The sequence below is a fragment of the Lepidochelys kempii genome, chromosome 10, assembly GCF_965140285.1.
Source record: "Lepidochelys kempii isolate rLepKem1 chromosome 10, rLepKem1.hap1, whole genome shotgun sequence".
Lineage (NCBI taxonomy): Eukaryota > Metazoa > Chordata > Testudines > Cheloniidae > Lepidochelys > Lepidochelys kempii.
The window spans coordinates 66,345,653-66,365,165 of NC_136389.1; the positions used below are offsets into that span (position 1 = coordinate 66,345,653).

The 19,513-nt window shown below is 40.5% G+C and overlaps 3 protein-coding genes across 6 annotated transcripts in view; 2 read left to right on the plus strand and 1 right to left on the minus strand.

The window, feature by feature from the left end:
- The window catches only part of TRPM7 (transient receptor potential cation channel subfamily M member 7), a 122,802-nt gene extending 110,293 nt beyond the window's left edge, over positions 1–12,509 (plus strand). For all 4 annotated transcript variants that reach the window (XM_073304021.1, XM_073304025.1, XM_073304023.1 and 1 more), the window contains one exon: positions 11,006–12,509. In XM_073304021.1, coding sequence (XP_073160122.1) covers positions 11,006–11,136 — 131 coding nt within the window. In that variant the 3' untranslated portion in view covers positions 11,137–12,509. The remainder of the gene's footprint in view (positions 1–11,005) is intronic.
- USP8 (ubiquitin specific peptidase 8) overlaps positions 5,327–19,513 on the minus strand; it is a 74,795-nt gene continuing 60,608 nt past the window's right edge. Inside the window, exon 20 of the mRNA XM_073304030.2 lies at positions 5,327–5,675. Coding sequence (XP_073160131.1) covers positions 5,562–5,675 — 114 coding nt within the window. The 3' untranslated portion in view covers positions 5,327–5,561. The remainder of the gene's footprint in view (positions 5,676–19,513) is intronic.
- LOC140917983 (migration and invasion enhancer 1) lies at positions 14,768–19,141 on the plus strand. The gene is made up of 4 exons (XM_073361511.1): positions 14,768–14,816; positions 17,284–17,370; positions 17,753–17,829; positions 18,865–19,141. Exons 1-4 carry the CDS (start codon positions 14,768–14,770, stop codon positions 18,946–18,948), a joined length of 297 nt encoding a protein of 98 aa, XP_073217612.1. The 3' UTR covers positions 18,949–19,141.

Here is a 19,513-nt window from a genome sequence, read left to right on the forward strand (position 1 = left end):
CATTGTGCCACCAACATGGGATAACCCTGATGGTCCTTCACCTCCCAAAGGTCATCAACAACCTTAGCAAATTTCCTGAGCAAACAGTCACCACTCACGAGGGGTCATTGCAGAAATCCATCATAAAGCAAATATTCCTACATTGGAGGATATTGGTAATAGACCTGTTAATTACCCATGTCAATACCAAGTGCAAGAGCTTTTGATCCAGAGCAGTTCTGAGTCTAGGTTGTTACTGGTGCCTGCCTTCTTCCAGTGGCAGGGTGTACCTCCGATGGCCTTCCCCAATATGCCTCTGGGCATTGGCCACCAACTCCTCCATCTTCGCCTGCAGGGCCTGTAGATCCTCCTCTAGATACTTACTGCTGTAGTGTCATTCCAGATCCCATGTTAGGTTACCCATTATTGGCGGAGTATGGTGGAGCCACGTTCCTTCAACAGTCAGGGTTGCCCTTTGGGGAACCGTCATGCACACGGAGGGATGCCTCGAGGGGCAGGGCTTTTTATTTAGCTTGATGGAGTGGTTCTGGGCAGTTATACACCAGTAGGTACCGTTCATTTGGACCAGCTCCGTGTGCGCCAGTTTCTCAGTGATGGCCACTTTGAACCTAGACAGATTTGTTAGAATATTATATGGGCATGTACACAGAATTTCCTTATTAGAGTGGGTGCAACATTCACGAGGATACAGTGCTCTCCCAGCGACCTCGGAGTATGCAGTGCCTTCTGTCTTAATAGCATGACCCCTCCTCCATACTGGCAGGGAGGTCACCATCCTGGCTTGTTGTAAATGAGGGATGCCCAGAGGCACCAGAAGGTGAAAGAGTATACTGTGACCTGTCCAAACCGGTCTTTGGACTCTCATTGATTCTCTGTTTTCCCATGCCCACAGAGGGGTACTGGGGAGATAGGGTCCCACCACTTCCATAAGGGCTGGATGGACCCGGCCATCAAGGAGATCGGTTACAATTCGCTGTATGGTGGTGGCCAGAATTTGTTCTGCTCTCCAACAAGTCTCCTCCAGTGCCTTTTATTTTAGTACCATGTCAGTATAATTGGCACACTACTTGCGTCCTTCCCCATGCACCACAGGGACAGCAGGAGCCTCCCCATGGTCACTCCGGTTGTCCTGGTCACCCTTCAGTCCTTCCTCCTCCACCTTCTCTTGTTTACCTGTGGAGACACTTGTGGGAAATATTGTTCGTATTGGTAGATGCTGATTTAAAATAATAAAGTATTTTTTTTTTTTTTATAGATGACCACCACCAGTGTTTTATGGTGGCTCTTATTTGTCTTCACTTTAGATGAGCTGGAGAATGGATGGCATAGAGCAGCAGAGCCCGTATGCATTCCAGGGCTACCAGCTCCTCCCACCCTGGCCCATACCGGACCTGATGTTTATATTTACCGCCTAGTTTTTTTTAATTTACTTTTTTTGAGTGGGGCTTATGGTTGCATATAGCTTTTTAAAATTTACTTCCTTTTTTGGCACTATAGCTGCACAAACTTTAATAGGACTTGCTTGTGCAATTTTTTGGCCCATTTATCTTCCCAGTAATTTCCTTTTTGTTTTTTACTTGAGATTTTATTATGTGCTTTTTTACTACTGCCAGTTCTGATGGTAGTTTGGCAGCTTCTGTTAGTCTTTGAACTGCCTTTATATTATTAATTGGCTTGCCAGTTGTTATAAAATTTTTGCGTGACCACATGTCTATGTAGTTATGTACTACTCCGAATGCATATTTGCTGTCTGCGTATACAGTGAGCTTCTTGCCTTCCCCCACTCTCAAAGCTTCAGTAAGGGCTATTAGCTTCGCTTCTTGTGCTGACTTTGATCCTTCCATTTGACCTGACGCTATTACTGTCCCATTACTGAGTATCACTGCCCATTTGGTGTGTGGCACTCCATTTTTATACTTTCTTCATTTATTTACATATAGAATTATATTTGGATTCTTTAATGGCTCTTTTTTAACTTTCCCCAACACTCTTTTTTTTATAAGACATTTGTGTACCTTTTTTTTTTTTAAATGTTTAGACATTGAGCTACATTTATTTTTGTTTTTTACTATAGAGAAGTTGGGGTTTTGCAAGCACAGTGTTGATTCCCACTGACTCTTGCATGCATCTGTTACAGATTTTAGCCGTCCGGTATTAAGGAGATCAATAAGTGTATGGGGTGTACATAGCATTAATTTCTCCGTGAGAGTGTATGATTTACAAGCTTTTACCGCCCACGTAGCGCAATTCAGAGCTGCTACGCACTCTGGTAGTCCCTGGGATACAGGGGGTCTTAAGGTAGATAAGTATGCTACTGGATGCTGCTTATTTCCCTGAAGTTGTGTTAATACAGCTGAGTATTGAGTTTTGCTATAGCTGCAGTAAAGGTGGAATGGCTTTCCCATATTGGGTAAGCCCAGGCTGGGGGTGGAGGCTAAAGCCTGTTTTAATTTTATAAATGCCTCCTTTTGTTCTGTGCCCTATATTACTAACTCATTTGCAGGCTTTTCTTCTCTAGTGAGGCTTTGAATTGGTTCCATTATTTTTGAGTAGTTTGAAATATATGTTCTATAGAAATAGAGGAGTCCTAGCACCTTCCGGACTTCCTTAACTGGCTGTGGTTTTTTTAACTTTTGAATCGCTTGCTTTCTGTCTACTGTGAGTGCTTTTTCTCCCTGTGATATGTTATGCCCTAGATATAAAACCTGCTGCTGTTGCGATTGAGCTTTCTTCACGCTTAATTTAAATTTTGCCTTGTGAAGATATATAAACAGTTCATTTAGGGTTTTTAAATGGTCCTTTTCATTTGAACTGGCAATCAGCAAGTTATTTACATACTGCAATATTACAGTATCCCCTTCCAAAGGCACTTGTGCTATTACTTCTGCCATTGCCCTGTGGAAGATAGAGGGAGAATTATGGAACCCCTGGGGTACTTGGATCCAAGTGTACTGCTGGTCTCCCACTGTAAATGCAAATTTTTTCTGTCTCTCTTTTGCAAGGGGAATACTCTAAAATCCATTAGCTATATTCAGGACTGAGAATACTGAGTGTCCTGGTTTTAGCAAATTAAGGATGGTGGCAGGACTTGCCACAATTGGATGTGCCTTTGGAGTCACCCGGTTAAAGTGGGTGTAGGCTATAGTTAACCTTCAGGCCTGTCTGGTTTCCGGATGGGCCAAATTGGGGAGTTAGTTGTGGAGGTGGTTTTTTTAATTACCCCTTTAGATTCCAAATTAGTTACTATAATTTTAACTGCCTCTAAGGCTATCAGATATCCGGGCTTACTGCACGTGAAGCAGGTAGTGGTTCTGATTGCATGAACTGCTGTAATTTCCTTAGAGGGGGATGGTTGTTGCTACCTTCCTCTTTTTTCTGTTTTTTACTTCTGTGGCCCATTTCATTACTGCTGAGTATCTCTCCCACTGAGATGCCTAATGCCAGGACCGCTTGGTGGTCTGCAGACAGCCCTTCCTTTAGGATTTGGAGGAATACATTATGGTTTCGGGATGTTATATTCTCCAGACCTGAATAAGCTCGAAATGCATTCTATTTTTTTTTAGCATAAGACATAGCAGACTCCCCCTTCTGCTGAACTAGTGATTGCAGAGCCCCTCAGTTAGTGGTCTGGGGTCCTAGAACAGCAGATAGTGCATTTCTGAATTCTGTTACCGTGCCTGACTCTGGGTTTGGAATTCCTGCTGGTTCTTTAGCCTGATCCCCTCCAGCAGGGTTGGGGTTATGATCTTCAGCCCAGTGCCCCATCTTCCATCTATTTTCTAAGTTGTTCCACACATCTCTGGGGCATTTACACTTGACCAGGATGTGAACATTCTTCCTATGGAGGCTGTGTATTTTAGCCAGGCCATCCAGCTTGTCCCAGAACTCAGTGTTCTTGTTATTTTGTTTTGAGTTTGCGTAAATCAGATAGTAATGCCTGTTTTTCCTGCGGGGTGAAAGGACAGTAGATTTCAGTTGTTTTTGTTCTGAGTCCACTTACTGGTTCACCCTCTGCATTAACATTTCTGAACCTCCTTAACAGCATTTTGATTGGAGCTCCCTGGGGCAATTAATTCTTGTGACTTCCCTTTATTGTCTCTGGGGGTGCCCAAATTCGGCCTTTCACACAAAGAAATGTATGGAGGGGGTTTTGATTCCTCCCCTTTGCCTTGTGCTGCTGAGTTTTTCTACAGATAGTTAATCAGTGGTGCCCTTGGCTGACAAGTGCCGGGAGTGGGCTCTCCCACTCCTGCTCTGGGCGTGTGTCCCAGGCATGGTGAATGGAAAAGATCCCAAAACAAAAGAACTACAATTTCCTGACAATTATATGGTTTAAAGCACAAGATTTTATTCTTTCGAGCATGATTCTTAGATTTTAAAGTTGCAATTTCTTTTTCTCTTAAGTTGAGTACATGTAATAACACTACTACTGCCTTGTCTGTTTTGTCACCTTTCTGATTATTTTACCAAGTAACCAGATTTGTCTCTGGTCCGGCTGCAGAGTAGTTTGTTTTTTTAGCTGCTGTCTGCTGAGTTTTGACATGTTTTTATTTTAAATACTCTTGAGGGCTGATTATTGCCTCTCCCTTTGATGCCATGGGCTTTTACTCACCCCAGCTGCTGACCTTGTTTTTGGGAACTTTCGTTTTCCCCTCTAAATGCCATAGTCTTAATCTCTACAGCCTGTCAGCCTTGATGGGGATTTACCTTTTCTCCTTTTTATGCTATGGCCTCAATCTCCACAGCCTTTTATGAGGATGTCTCCCCCCTCTTTTTAACTACCGTGCGGTCTTACGTTACACACAGCTGCCGGCCTTATTGGTTGGAGACTTTGTGCGATTCAAAAGCATGTACGTCACATGTTGGGGAGGGGGCACTCCCCTAGGACTTGCAATGTTATGTGCAATGAGGAAATGAGACCACAAGTTTGCACTGCCTACCGCTTGCGTACCCAGCCAGTCCTGGGCTTAACTCACGGCCAATCGCTTGCTGGTGGTTTATTCAAGTCCCCCGTAACACCCCTTAGTTTAAACTGTACATGACCCTCTTGCACTCGTCTTCCCTCCCAATTGGTACCCTTTTTTAACCCCTCTGCTTGGACTACACGTGTCTAGGTTCCTTCACACTTAAATATAAAAAGTGGAAACAAGATGTGTCTGAAAGGGGATGAGAGACTTCTATCCCTGGCCTAATGAGGTAGTAAAGTAAACCTACTCACCTCCTTCTTGGATTTCAGTCTTAGTTCCTCAATCACCTCACAAGCCTGTATCCCAGACGAGCCCCCAAACTGAAGGACATAAATCCACACCGTGTAGAGCTCAAGCACAGGAGTTTATTACATACAGTGTTGACGGAGTGTCACCTTGCTTATTAGGCTCAGAGACACTGTTAATCAATTGATTACAATGGAATATATGGATTTTCCATGGGCGGGGGAAAGGATGGGGTAGGCAGTTTCACACCCCCGGATAGGTTTAGCTGCAAGACATGATAGCACAGTAGCCAATGGTCAAAGATTACATAATGTCTCCGCCCATGGTCTTAAGTTGACAAATTAACATTTAGCATTTAATTAGTACTTTAATAAATGTATTAGTATAAAATATATATGTTGACTTTTGATTTGGGGTCCATAGGAATGAAGAAGCTCCTTTGATTGTCCAGCAGATACATATCTAGGGGTAAAAGCAAAGAAACAGTGACAGTACATGGCAATAAAGATTCTTTCAAGTTGCTTATTTGTGTTTTAAGGCAGGCATTGGTCCCTGGGAAAGGGAGGTGGGAGGAGACCATATCTTATACTGACATGCTTGAACCTTTCATAAACTCAAGGTTGGATGTGTGGGAAGAACATCTCCCTACAGAAGAAACTAACACAACAGAAACAGGGCTTTTGTGTTCTGTTTGCAACTTTGAATAAGACACAATTATTGCCTCCAACATCTGGGATTTTGCTGAGCAGGCACATTTTAGCAAAAGCAAGGTTATCTTTGGTTATTCTGCTTTCTCTTAGCTAATCTCTATTTGCTAGGCCTCTGACCTCTTTACCAAACTCTGGACTTTGGGCCTGTACACAAATCCATATGCCAGGTTATTACATTAGCAATGGATTTTAACCCTTCACAGAGGAATGGTGAGACTCAGGAATCTTGGGTTCCATTTCAGGCTCTGGAGATGAATGTGTTCCTGTGGGCACCGATTCTCTTCTTCCCCTTCCTGCTCCAGCTTGGGTCATGTAAAAGGAAGTGTCTGGCAACCTAACAGCTAATTTCATGGCTATGATTTCATCACTGTGAAACAATTTTTTATTCCAACACAATAAGTCTTCAAAGAACACAAGTAAATTTTAATCTGTCAAAATTTTCTATCAGTCTCAAACAATGTTAAATTCCTTAACTGTCTTGAAGTGGTGTTAACACCCCTTGCAACTTTCCAAGGGGAGGTGGGGGGGAGAAAAAAGAATGGGAATTCTCAATTATAAAGGGGACTGAAAAAATATAAATAATTTTTTCACAGTGGCCAAGGGCTTGAAAAGTTTGAGGGCAATCTAAAAAATAGAAAACTAGAGAACTAAACTGGAGAATTGAGGCAGAACAATTTCACACAAAAGGAAATAAACATAGGCTGCATCTACAGTACAGCACTTACAGTGGCACAATTGCACCGATGCAGCTGCGCCACTGTAGAGCTTTGTGATGGAGATGCTCTAAGCCGATGGGAGAGAGCTCTTAACCCCTGCCTCCACAAAAGGCAGTAGCTGTGTCAGCAAGAAGCTCTCCTGCTGACATAGCACTGTCTACACCAGCGCTTAAATTGGTATAGCTTACATCGCTCAAGGGTGTGGATTATTCACATCCCAGAGCAACATAAATTATAGCGAAGTAACCTGTAGCGTACACCAGCTAATACAAAACAAATTATTGGGAAAGGTGGTGGGGAGGTATAAAGGCAGGAAAAGTAGCATAAGATCAGCACAAAAACTTATGGCATGTTAAACCAGGTGGTGGAGTTATTTTAGTTCATAAGTATTCTATTTCTACAAAGATTCAGTTTGGAGTAGTAATAGTGGTATGGAGTCTTTCATGTCTCATTTGCCAGTTCAAATCCAGTCTAAGTTTGTAGTGACTGAAAGCTACCACTGCTTAATAGCAGTCTGATGATTTATGTAAAATGAGTTGGTGTTCCTTATCTAGTTTGTACTGAAGTGATGACCATATCACAAAAAAAGCCACATAATTGGAACTAATTTACTCCTTTTGTGAACTATCACAATAGACAGGTCTTGGATTGAATGGATATAGAATCTAAACTGTCCTCAGTTGTAGACATGGTCCTTCCATGTCAGGGTTGGTAAAGCAATGAAAGGAAGATTGCACTACTGCTGTCTGAATTGTATATCTTTTACAGGTAATTAGAAAACTTCAGTAACCGATAAATCTCAGTTCTGCCTTCTAGGTTTGTCCTGAAACTTTTAGTATCATACACTATAATTGGCAACAAAAGGAGTCAATTTCCATAGTAGAATGGCTGTGTTAATATTTTTAATTAAGTGGCACAAAACTTTGTTACTGCAGAGTTAAGGTTATCTGGCGATAGCTCGTGCACCCTTTTAGAACATGGAATTCAGCAAATCTAAAACTTGTGAAAACCAGGAAATACAGAGTTAAGGTACCCAAGCAACCTTAACTCTTCCTCCCTGGAGCTGGCAATAGTCACTGGGAATTAGCTACATGAACTCCATCTGCTTTCACTGTGTTAAATGTAGCTGGAATGGTGGAAGAGCTGTGATTGTCATCTGAGATGAACTGTGGTGTATGTGAGCCCCTCTCCCTGAGTTCTGTGTGTGAGATCAAAGGAAAAAGGTGCATGTGTACCTTGAGAGATCCAGTATGCCTTATTTCAGCACTGTGTTGCATAGGTTGTATCACTAGTAGGGCACAGGGGTGGTCTTGTTGTGGGGATTGTGAGGCCTTAGGTGGGAGATGAGCATGGTCTGAGGGTTTTATGAAGGATAAGTGAAAGTGTTAGATGGCATCATGTGCATAAGGGTGAAGAGGTAGTAAAAGGCTGAAGGAGTTGTAAAAATAAGTAAGGTGATGTTTTTACTGTGGCGCAGGCTAAGTGTATGAGTGTATCAGTACAGGACAAAGGCAGAATATGAGTATTTGTGCTGTGAATGTATTGGCCATTGCTCAAAGAAGACAGAATTAAGGTTACATGGTTGTGTATCTTAACTGTATTTCCTGGTTTTCACAACTTGAGTTTTGCTGAACTTGAGCTTCTGGAAGGGCACAAGCTATTGCCAGACAACTGTAATGCTGCATTAACAAAGGTTTTTTTGCCATTTAATTTCCTAGTTTTTTTAACAGAAAGATAAATGTTGATGGTAGGAGTTAATGGTCATTTAGTAATTTTCAATTACTCCTGTGAACAGGTAATAATATCTAGCTCTTACATAAGTCTTTGGTAGATCTCAAGGAGGGACACATCATTATTCCCTTTATAGAGATGCGGAAGCTGAGGTACAAAGCACTGATATGCCTTGGCCAGTCACCACTTGGCCAGTGGCAAAGCCAGCAATAGAGCTCCCAGTTCACTGCCTTTCTCGACTAGGTCACATGGTTGCTATGTGTTTCCTAAGTGTTCCCCCACTCCTCAGACACACACACACACACACACACTTCACCCCACAGGTACACTTTGTCGTTTAAGTGGAATGGGAATTATACTCTTACTTTGAAAAGTTTGGAGCGTGTAGTTGTTTACAGAGCCAGTGAGAGAAATCTCAGACGTGGTCTATGTCTTCAGAATTTGATTGTTTTGTTACTTGGTGATTACAGTAACTTTAAGCATGTGAGAGAAAACTGGTGTCTCCCCACCCACCATTTCCAGCTCACTCTCTCCTTCCTGTCCCATTAAACCATTAAAATTTTTTTGTGCCAAGTGTGCACAAAAAAAGTTGGTAGAATCTGTGAATTGTAAGAAAAGCTGGGGGGGGGGGCGGGGGGGTCAGGGGAGGCGGGATCTCAGGAACATCTTGTGCAAATGTCCCCAAATTGGGATCACTATAAGGCACAGCAAATTTCAAGACCATCAGGATGTGCATGTGGATTTTGGAACACTTAGAAAAAAAAATTTAAACAGAAAAATCTTCTCAATCTTAACAGTAGCAGAACTAGTGCTCCACTGTAATATTGTATAAAATAAATCATCAGCAGCGGCTTTGCAATATGCAGATATCCAGCACAGGATAATCCTGAAGGCATAGACAGAGAGGTCTGAAATGGCCCAATCATATCCATGTGATGGTCTCAGATGAATGAGAACACTCTTTGGAGGTGCATATAACCTAAAACAATAGCTCTGAGACAGATGAGCTAATCCATTCATGTCAGTGAATGTTCCCATTCCTCCTCCCCAGTTCTGAAGAGTTTGTGATATGTATCTTACATACCCATTCTCAATTCCTCACCTTAGTCTCAGCAGTGTGTTCCAGGTTAATGGGCTGAGCATGATTGTTCAAAGCTTTCCACCAGTGGGGCAGAGCTTCCTGTGGCTTACATGGGGGGAGGGGTCAGGCAGGGCAATAGGCTCATACCCCTAGATCTTAGTTCACATGAGGGGGACAGGGAGAGGGGCTCAGACAGTCACCCAGAAGAACAAACCCCAGAACCTGGCTCTCACTCAGAGGGGAGGAGTAGGGCTCAGATACCTACCCAAGAGGCATGGCCTCCCATATTCCAGCTCCCATGATGCGGGGCATGAAGAGGGGTTCAGAGTGCACATAGTGGGATTGGGGGGCAGATCTTGGCACAATCGCAGAAGGGAAGAATGTGGTTCTGACATGTGTCAGGTCGGGAAGGAATTTTCCTCCAGGGCAGATTGGAAGGCCCTGGAGGTTTTTCGCCTTCCTCTGTAGCATGGGGCACGGGTCACTTGCTGGAGGATTCTCTGCTCCTTGAGGTCTTCAAACTACAATTTGAGGACTTCAATAGCACAGATATAGGTGTGAGGTCTTTTTTAGGAGTGGTGGGTGAAATTCTGTGGCCTGCATTGTGCAGGAGGTCAGACTAGATGATCATAATGGTCCCTTCTGACCTAAATATCTATGAATCTATGAATCTATGTGTCACTGCCCCTATTCTCCCCCTATCACTTACCCCCATGTTCCTTTCCTAGTGTCTTTGCCCCTGTGAGCCCCACAACCCTTTCACCTTTCCTACCACCCATTTCCTGTAACCACCTTTCCCATAAACCCCCTTCCCCTCAATGCAGCCCCAAGCCCCTCTAACCCCTATTTCCTCCAACTCCTCTACCCCCTAATGTGCCTCTTCCATGCTAGCAAGCATTATTTTGTGTACAAAAATACTTTGATTTCATTTCCCCAAAAGAATAATAAAACCTTGACAGGAAGATTTTAGCAATATTCCCTCCAACCTTTTCCAGATTTCTGTTGAAGGTGTTTGAGACTCTGGTGTGATGATTTCAGCCCTGGTTGATCTCTATCTGTGTGCAAAAATTTGTTGCCAAAACATGTCAATTTTAATAAGCAGTTTTCTTCTCTAGGGATGGCATCAGATGGTCCCAAATTTGGGTCACTAACAGCATCCCACCACAGCATGAGGCATTCCAAATGTCAGGAAAATCCAAGCAACCATGCGGATTTTAGAGCACTTGGAAGAGTCAAGCTAGAAACAGAAAAGTTGCTCTTAACCTTAATGATAGCTAGTGCTCTGTTATAATGCAGTGGGTTCAGAAAAGAACGAAAGTGAAAGGTTCTGAAAATGACTTTAAAACTGAGTTTCCTTAATGTAGCCTAAACAGTTAACAAACCATTTTAAACTCTCTTTTTTACACTGGGGGCATGGCAGGAGATGTTTGTTATATAAGCATACATAGATCTTTAAATGTGTTTTAAAGATTTTAATGGCCCTTTGATTTTACCAAACCAAGAAATATTAAGATTCATTTTGTTGTTGTTTTGTCTTTTCTTTTGTCAATGTAGATCTGAAGAGAAATGACTATACGCCTGACAAAATTATATTTCCTCAGGATGATTCTCCCGAATTGACAATTCAGCCTGGAAGCTGCACCAAAGAATCAGAATCAACTAGTTCTATTCACCTGATGCTGTAATGACATGAGCAAACACTGGCTTTACACAGTGTCACTAAGTTGTAGATTATCTGTCTTCCATAAAATCAGATGAAAGAGAGATCAAAACAAAGAACCAAGCATTATAAGTGGAATTTTGATGTCTGGTCCATAATCTAAGGACCTAACAACTTGTGGTAACCATTTACAGAGATGAGCTGGCAGCTGATTATTTTAAGGGTTGAATGACAAGTATTTATGAAATGTTTTTAAAGGATCTTTTTAGGACAAGGTATTTTTAGTTTTGCTTTTGTCCAATGGAGGTTCGTCTAATCCTGTGGTGCAATAGGCTCTTGACTAAAAGGACTTTTTTTTTGATGTTTTAAGGCAAAGTGTCTGTTTGGCAGCTGGTTTACTGTCAGCCAGCTAGAGAAAAGGGAGACTGCATCCTCCTTCATTGTCAGGTTTCCCTGGGCATTATCAGAAGTGACCCATCTCATTAGATGCCATGTATTTTCATCTGGCCTTTGGAAGGGAACGGATCCAAAGGATCTGTGTATATCGTGCCAGTATGCTGAGGTTGAAGTCAGAAATTGATCTATTCCAATAAAGAGTTTGTCTCCTGAATCAGGATTCAGCTTCATAGGTGTGAAGCCAGTTTGTATGGAATAGAGCCTTAATTGTGTAATGAAATTTCTTGTTTTTATACATTTCAGTTTTATCAAGTCACTGTCCAATAGTAACAAATAAAGCCAGGATAGACTGGTATAATTACATCATATAGTAGAAAAGAGTACATACTCGTCCAAACAAGAAGTTGTCTTGTTTAAAAAAAGAAAAAGAAAAAAAAGAAACAAGTCGGGGAAGTGCTTTTTCTTGTAATGACTGCTTCTGAAGTTATGCCTTCCAAAAATCTCATAAAACCAGTATATCAAATCAGAATGTACACATGAACTTTTAAATGTATTTAAAATTGTATAGAAACATCTTTAATGTTATGTTGTTTGTGGTACTTATTTAAAAAAAGACTAGGGTTGGATTAGCATTATGTAAAGTACGGGAGATTGCAATGCAACTTTATGCCAATAAAATGTAATTTAACTGTCCCAAATCTTGTTGAGTATTCAACAAGAAAAACCTGTTGTCCAACTGAAGTTTCATGCTGCGATTTTTATTTTGTTTGTTACATAGGTACTAATTTGTAATTTTTAATTGAAGGGCAATATAAAGCTCTATAAATTTTTTTTATTCCGTAGTGTATCTTATAGATACAAACCTAAGGCACGAACACAATAGCTGTTTAAATCGTGTTTTATGTTGATGGGGGAAAGGTAAAGTGTATTAAAGATATAATACTGTCATTTTGTATATCATTAAATCTTTAAATCTAAAATAAATTTATTCTTGTTTACAGACTTCTGCTGTCCTTATCTGAAAGGGATGTCTTAAGGTTTCTTGGGGCGAATATGAGTTTATGCAGGAACATAGAAATTGCCGTATTAGATCAGGCGAGTGATCAATCTAGTCAGATATCCTTGTTCAAAGGTGGCTAATGCCAGAAGCTTGAGGAAAATGTAAAAACTCCCCTATTGGACAACTATGTAATAACTTGAATAATGAATAAACATGAGTATAAAAATTTTAAGCTAATTAAAATGTTTATTTAGCATTAGAAACACATTGCTTAATTAGAGTTATATGTATATAAAATTATGGGGTAGCCTGAGCAGTAGGTATGGTTGCAGTTCTGTCTTTATTGCTGTTAAGTAAACTGGAAGACAAGTTTTAATATGTAAATCTGGTCTTTCAACTTTAATTCCTGTATCATTATATTTTAGCCAAGCAAAACTAACATTTAATGAACCAGATAAGGATGTGTTCAGAGGGAGTGTCTACCACAGGCAGTTTTTCAGGGATATCAAGGGCCTGGAAGGACATATAATAGAAGCAAGATTATAAAAATATTTCAGTTACTACAGGAAAAAAATGTAATAGAACTCTGGGTGAGTGTGGGTATGTGTGTCCATATGTACACACACAAAATTTGCAGGCTAGGAGAGTTAGACACAAACATTTGACAATATGGAGTTTTTATTCATACCAACTCAACTAGTGTTTTGCCTGTGAATTTATTTTTTGAAACCCATTTTTGAACTTTTGAAATCTTGATGTGTGACAGTAGAGAGCCACTCCACTATGGAGCAGAGAATGCGTTAGGACCAGTACTCCTGCAAAGCTTGCAAGTTATGTGCAGGACTTGGAATTCCCTGCAGGAGTTTGAGTATTGAGCTGTGGGTGAGTCTAACCCCATGTACATTGCCATCTCGAGAACACATTTGTTTCATAAGATTTACAGGTTTCCTAGTGCCAGATAAAATATAAAATAATTCTGGACAGGGCCATCCCTGGGCCAGGGACAACCCCCCCATCCTCCAGCCCAGTCTCCATCCCCATTCCACTCCTGTCCCACCCCTGCTGCCAGCACCAGGTTACCCACTAACCCCCCAGGCCCTTTGGACCCCGAAGTGTGGAGCCCCCCCAAAGCATGGTTGTCCTGGTCCTTCCTATGGACAGGACGGCTCTGATTCCAGAATTAAGAAAAGAAAATCACAATCTCAAAAATAGTCCTTAAGGCGCTAATTCTCCTTGAGATCAACAACAACAAAAATTAAAAGCAAACAGTTTCCCAAGCTGTTTGAGATGTGGTGAAAAAAGAGCAGGACTTTTTCAAAAGTGAATAGCCCTTAATTTTCAATACTCTTAAGTGCCAAATGCATTGTCCCACTAACCTCAAATTATCTAACATAATTCTCTCTGTTGGAACATGCATGATATTCCATGCTAATTGGTTTGGTTTCAGCTAAATTTAGAGGGGGCAGGGATCAAGATCATAACTGACCAGGTTTAAATTTAAGTGTGTAAAGATTGCTCTTTTTTTCCATGACTGAGCATAAGAATCAGCAAAGTATATTCAACATCCTTTCCCTATCCCCAAAAACAGATTCATAATTCACCGTAGTTGGTGCCTTTACCTCAGGTTTCAGACCTCTGGTTTAAACTATCCACTGCATACTTTAAAATATCAGATAGGAGAAATAGGTACAATACTGAAAGTCCATATTTTCAACAAGTTTCTACATTTTTGAAAATAAAAGATTAAAATCTATTCCAATTCAGGAGAATTGTTCTGAACCATCTGAAAACAAATGGCAATTAACTGATTTTAGTATGTTCTTAAACTATTGTTAAAAGATATGTATTAAAATTTTCCCTTTTCCTTTATAATGAAAATATGGAACTCTGAATTGATCGTCATTCTGAAGGAGCATTTGTTGTTGACTTTACACAATTAAAGAAATATTTTCCCAAGAAGATATTCTTTAGCTGACACATTCAGCTAGATTTTCCAATATTTTTCATTGTTTATTTTTTTTAAAAAGCATTCTGATGGACTCGTGTGCATAATATGTGATCATAAAATGACTAAGCATTTTCTTTGCTGTTGACTCAACTTCCTGTAAAATAAAATGCAATCTCACTTCCTCAGCCATCAATATCCCTTTCATCCAGAACCTTTTAATGTTATTAATTTGTTAATTTAAAATAAAACAATCAGTCAAATGCAACAGAAGGTATTAAGGACTGTTCCCTTGCGGTATTTAGGTGCTGACGTATGTCAGAGCTAAACAATCTAACTGCACTGTCACGAAAGTACATAAAAGGTGAGTCCACCCAGAGGGCTGGTTCCCTAGCTACCGATGATCAGCCATGTGACCTGGGAGAGGAGCGGCACTTGTTTTTCAGCCTGTGACTGCACTTTTCCACAGCTACCCAAGTTTTTTCTGGTTGTTTCTAAATCAATACCACACAATTTATAACGGCAAGAGGAAAAAGAGATTTTAACAGAAAGCATGGGAGTAACAGTGCATGTTGAATACTGGTAAGAGATCACTTAGATTTTTAAAATGTATTGTACTAATGACACTTCTGGAGAGGCTTCTGGATATTATGCAACTATTTCTCTTTTTATAGTTAATATTTGTTCCTTTTTATGAGTGTTTTGTGTGGAAAATTAAGTCAGTTTCGGCATAGAGGTGGACTTGCTGCACCCATGCTTTGCGGTCTGCCCAGATCTGCCTATTGATCAGATCTGGGCCTTAGTTTGAATTTCACAAAATAAGGTTAAACATATAACATTAATTTATATGCTGGTTATAATACATTTTAGTATCTCAGATTAGTACCAGCCAATGAGAATTTTGATCTATCAATATATATATTAACTATATTTTTTAAAAAATATATAATTTGCAGGAGTTCATTGAGAAGAATGTAAAATAGACTTCTGCTAGTTTGTACAAGGAACAAAATCATATTTTAAAGTTTTTAATCTACAGTAACTTTCAGTATAACTCTTAATTTCTGCTTCCTCCCTATGCCTTGTTTTTACGGCTGCTATGAGTCATTGTCCGAATATAGTATGAATAACAGTGTATTTGACTTTATATAAAAGGGCTATAATTTTTTTGTGGAATGCAGAAGCTGAATAAAACATGTCACTTCGTGCATATCTCCAGAATTGCACTATAATGTTGCATGCTTAGTTGATGTAAATTTACGTGATGTCAGCGTGGGCTGGAGGAATAAACACAGGAATGGGAGTCAGGAAATCCTGAGTTAAAATCCCACTCTGCCCCTGACTGCCAAATCACTTCACTACTTTCCCTCAGTTTCCCTATTTGTAATGTGGAAGTTATAGTACTTAACTATCTCAGCAGAAGTGTTCTGAAGATGAATCAGAGTTGGTAGGTACATCACTTGTTAACAGATCTGCTAATGCTAATTATTATATTTAAGGTGTATCCTACATGGTTTAAAAATAACACCTTCCCTTTTCCATTTCTCTTCCCTCTGCCCATTTTGTGTATTGTCCTTGTTCTGTCTGTCTCATCTTATTCCTGCCTGTGTAACTCTTCTGCATGTCTTGTCCGGGAGAGGTTCTTGAGAACCTCAGAAATAGACTGCCCTACACTGCATTTTGTGTGGCAATTACAAAATGACCATAAGCAATGTAGTTTTGGGCTCTCCTAATATCCTGCCCAAGAAGTTGCAGTAGGAGCAACATCATTGCTATATTCAGATCTCTGCCTCTGTTAGACTAGAATCACAAAAATTTAGAAAACTTAAGCCAGCAATAAGAAAAGGAGTACTTGTGGCACCTTAGAGACTAACCAATTTATTTGAGCATGAGCTTTCGTGAGCTACAGCTCACTTGAGCTGTAGCTCACGAAAGCTCATGCTCAAATAAATTGGTTAGTCTCTAAGGTGCCACAAGTACTCCTTTTCTTTTTGCGAATACAGACTAACACGGCTGTTACTCTGAAACCTGTCATTAAGCCAGCAATGACTCTTGAATTGGAGTAGGCAATCAGAAAACTTCTTAAACTGGTCACCACAAAAGAAGGCTCATAATGCAAATTCCAGAAGACCAGTTTGGAAACATATCTAAGATTTCCTCCTTTTATGAACCAGTCTTTGTTTCCAAGAAACTTGGTGAATGTGTTTAAAATACAAATTGCCATAACACAGTAGGGTTTTTAAACACATGTTAATTAGCTTATTTTAAAACCACACCTTTTTCCATAGTGAAGAAAATAATTTACATCCACACTCTTTAAAAATAAAACTTAATCCTACCGGAGGGTAATTTATACGTACTGTAGTTTTAAGAAATATCTGAGAGAGGCTGTATTAATGGGCAAGTTAATACATATCAGCTTGCAACAATAAAGGAACCTTAACCTGCAGGTTACTGATAAACTTATAGGTTTATAATCACCAGTCTGTGATAACAGAAGTGTCTCCCTGGAGAAATACAGCACTAGAAATTCCCAAATCAGTTTAGTAGTGTTGCTGTTTAGTAGCACAGCAACATTGCTGATCCTTGTGTGTGACTGACCATAGATGATGATCTTACTGTAAGAAAAGACTTGGGTAAAATCCTGGCCCCATTGAAGTTGATGCAAATTTTGCCACTGGCTTCAGGGCCAGGATTTCAGTTTGTACATTTACACTAGAAATTCCAGTAAAACTATGTATCCTTAATCCATAATTGCCAACCTAAAGCTAATTAGTGATTTATAGATGCTAAACCTTTTTTGGCTCTTTGGTTTTATAGTGGAGGATGAGGGTACACAGCCCGTTATCAGGAGCTTGCCAAGAAAATCAAGGAGCAGGTTCCTGATGCGGAGATTTCAGGCGAAGTGGGAAGGAAAGGTAAGATATTGCAATAATACACAGGTTTTATTAATAGTACCAAGTGCTACTAAGTCTTGTAGAAAATGTATAAGCACTATCGTCAATTGGAGTTTCAGTTAAACTGTATATTAATCATAGGGAAGTCCTGATCTTGCCTTTTGCTGTTTATGACAGAATGCTGCATCTTCATTAGTGAGTTAACATGTAAGATATGCTGATGGTCACATGGAAAATGTGTTAGCAGTATAAAAGACGGGGTCCAACCCAGATTCACATGCAAAAGCTGATTTTCCCAAAAACTTTGGGCAGGGAGGTGGGGTTTCAACTGAGGTAGACCATTATTAATTAGAAATGGGCCCAACAAATGTTAGAATAGCTCCTGAAAATCTCTCTCTTGCAGGAAGCTTTGAAGTGAAGATAAATGGCAAGCTGATATTTTCTAAGATCGAAACCTCTGGCTTTCCTTTTTCAGAAGATGTAAGTTCTGATTGTTGGTGTTCGACTGCGTACTACAGTCTCAGATAGCAAATGTGCCTGTGCATCACCCCACAGAAAGGCAACAGCTTGACTGACCCAGTGCCAAAAAAAAATATGGTCGCAGATAAAGGGCCCAGATTGTGGGTGGAAGCTAGAAAGGTTAGTCATATTCCTGCATGCATGGGTGTCAGCAGCCCTTAGCCAATGGCAGCCCACCCTTTTTAGGAGGGTTACCATTGGTAAATTCCAGTGCTTTTGACACGCACTGGGTTACCATGCAGACACAAGCCTTTTCCTGTTCCACACCCCTGTTGCAGCTGAGCAGCCAATCTCCTCAAACCAGATGTTGCAGGCTGCTTTCCCGTCCCTTGCAGCAGAGTACTCTCCTTCCTCCTGGCAGCATTTGGTGGCTACTTCTTCACCTCCCACTATAGTGCACAGCCTCCTTCCCAGTGTCAGTGACACCATGTGCTCTTCTCACTGCCATCCCCACCTTTACTAGTAGCATTCCGCTTAGCAGCTAGCTCCCATTGTCTCCTGGCCAATCACGATAAGTAATTATTTTTATTATGCATACATCACAAAATGCCATATACACCTTAGTCCCAGGCTGAAGAGAAAAGGATGTTTTATAAGGTGAGATTTAAAAAATGGTGCTGCTGTTTGGCACTCGATGCATTAAGCTGTCAAAGCTGTGTGCTGTTACACTGAACCAGAAACGCCTTCAAGAGGATTTCCTCACAGTGAGGGGAGAGGAGGCCAAGATTAGGACAGCTAATTGCATAGGCAGGTGGATTAAATAGTAACGGTGGGGAAAGTCCCTGGAATCCAAATGGAGAGTAGTGTTTTAGAATATTCACAGATATCTTAATTCCAAAGGAACTTCAGTAAATCGAGCCGGGGCTAGTCTTAATTTCTGGGACTCGAGGCAGTTCATTAACCCCTTCCTGCCTGACAATGTGGGGGCTGCCAACCCCAACACTAAAACTATAGCAGTTTGGGTTCTGATGTATTACTGTCTTGGTTTGATTTTAGATCGTGGAAGCAGTCAAAAAAATTAAGGCTGGAGGAAGCTGTGAGAAGATCATCAGGAACAAAAAAATTTGCATCCTTCAGTAGAAGGAACCACGGAATTTAAACCACTAGAAATGGCACCTGGATTCCAAATTGGGAATAGATTCTTTTAATGACTGTTTTTGTCAAAAAGATGATAAAAATCAGGAAAAAAACCAAGAAACTATTCCCTGGGATGCAGAGCTCAAGTGTGTCTTACTGAACTACAATAAAGAGAAATGAGTTCTTTGCAATTTAATTTCCACCTGTGGTTTTTTCCCTTAACTTTTGTTTACCCTAATTTCTGCTTGAACTCCTATATTATGTATAGCATTCCTATACTATGCATTGCTATCAGAAGATTAATGTTGTTTTATTTCAGTGGTCTTAATTTGCAAGGAAATTAAAGGGATAATCCCAAATAATGGGAGAAACAGACAAACTCAACTGTGATTGCCACTGAGAGTGGATGGCTCCATCATAGATTCCCTGATCACTGAGACGCTCCATGGCTGTGCTTAACTTAAATCAAAGCACTGCAGACAATTAGAGAACCTTATGCTAGAGCAGTCAGATTTGTTAGCTATATAATGAAGCCTTCGCTCTAGTATGTATGTTTGCACAGAAAGGA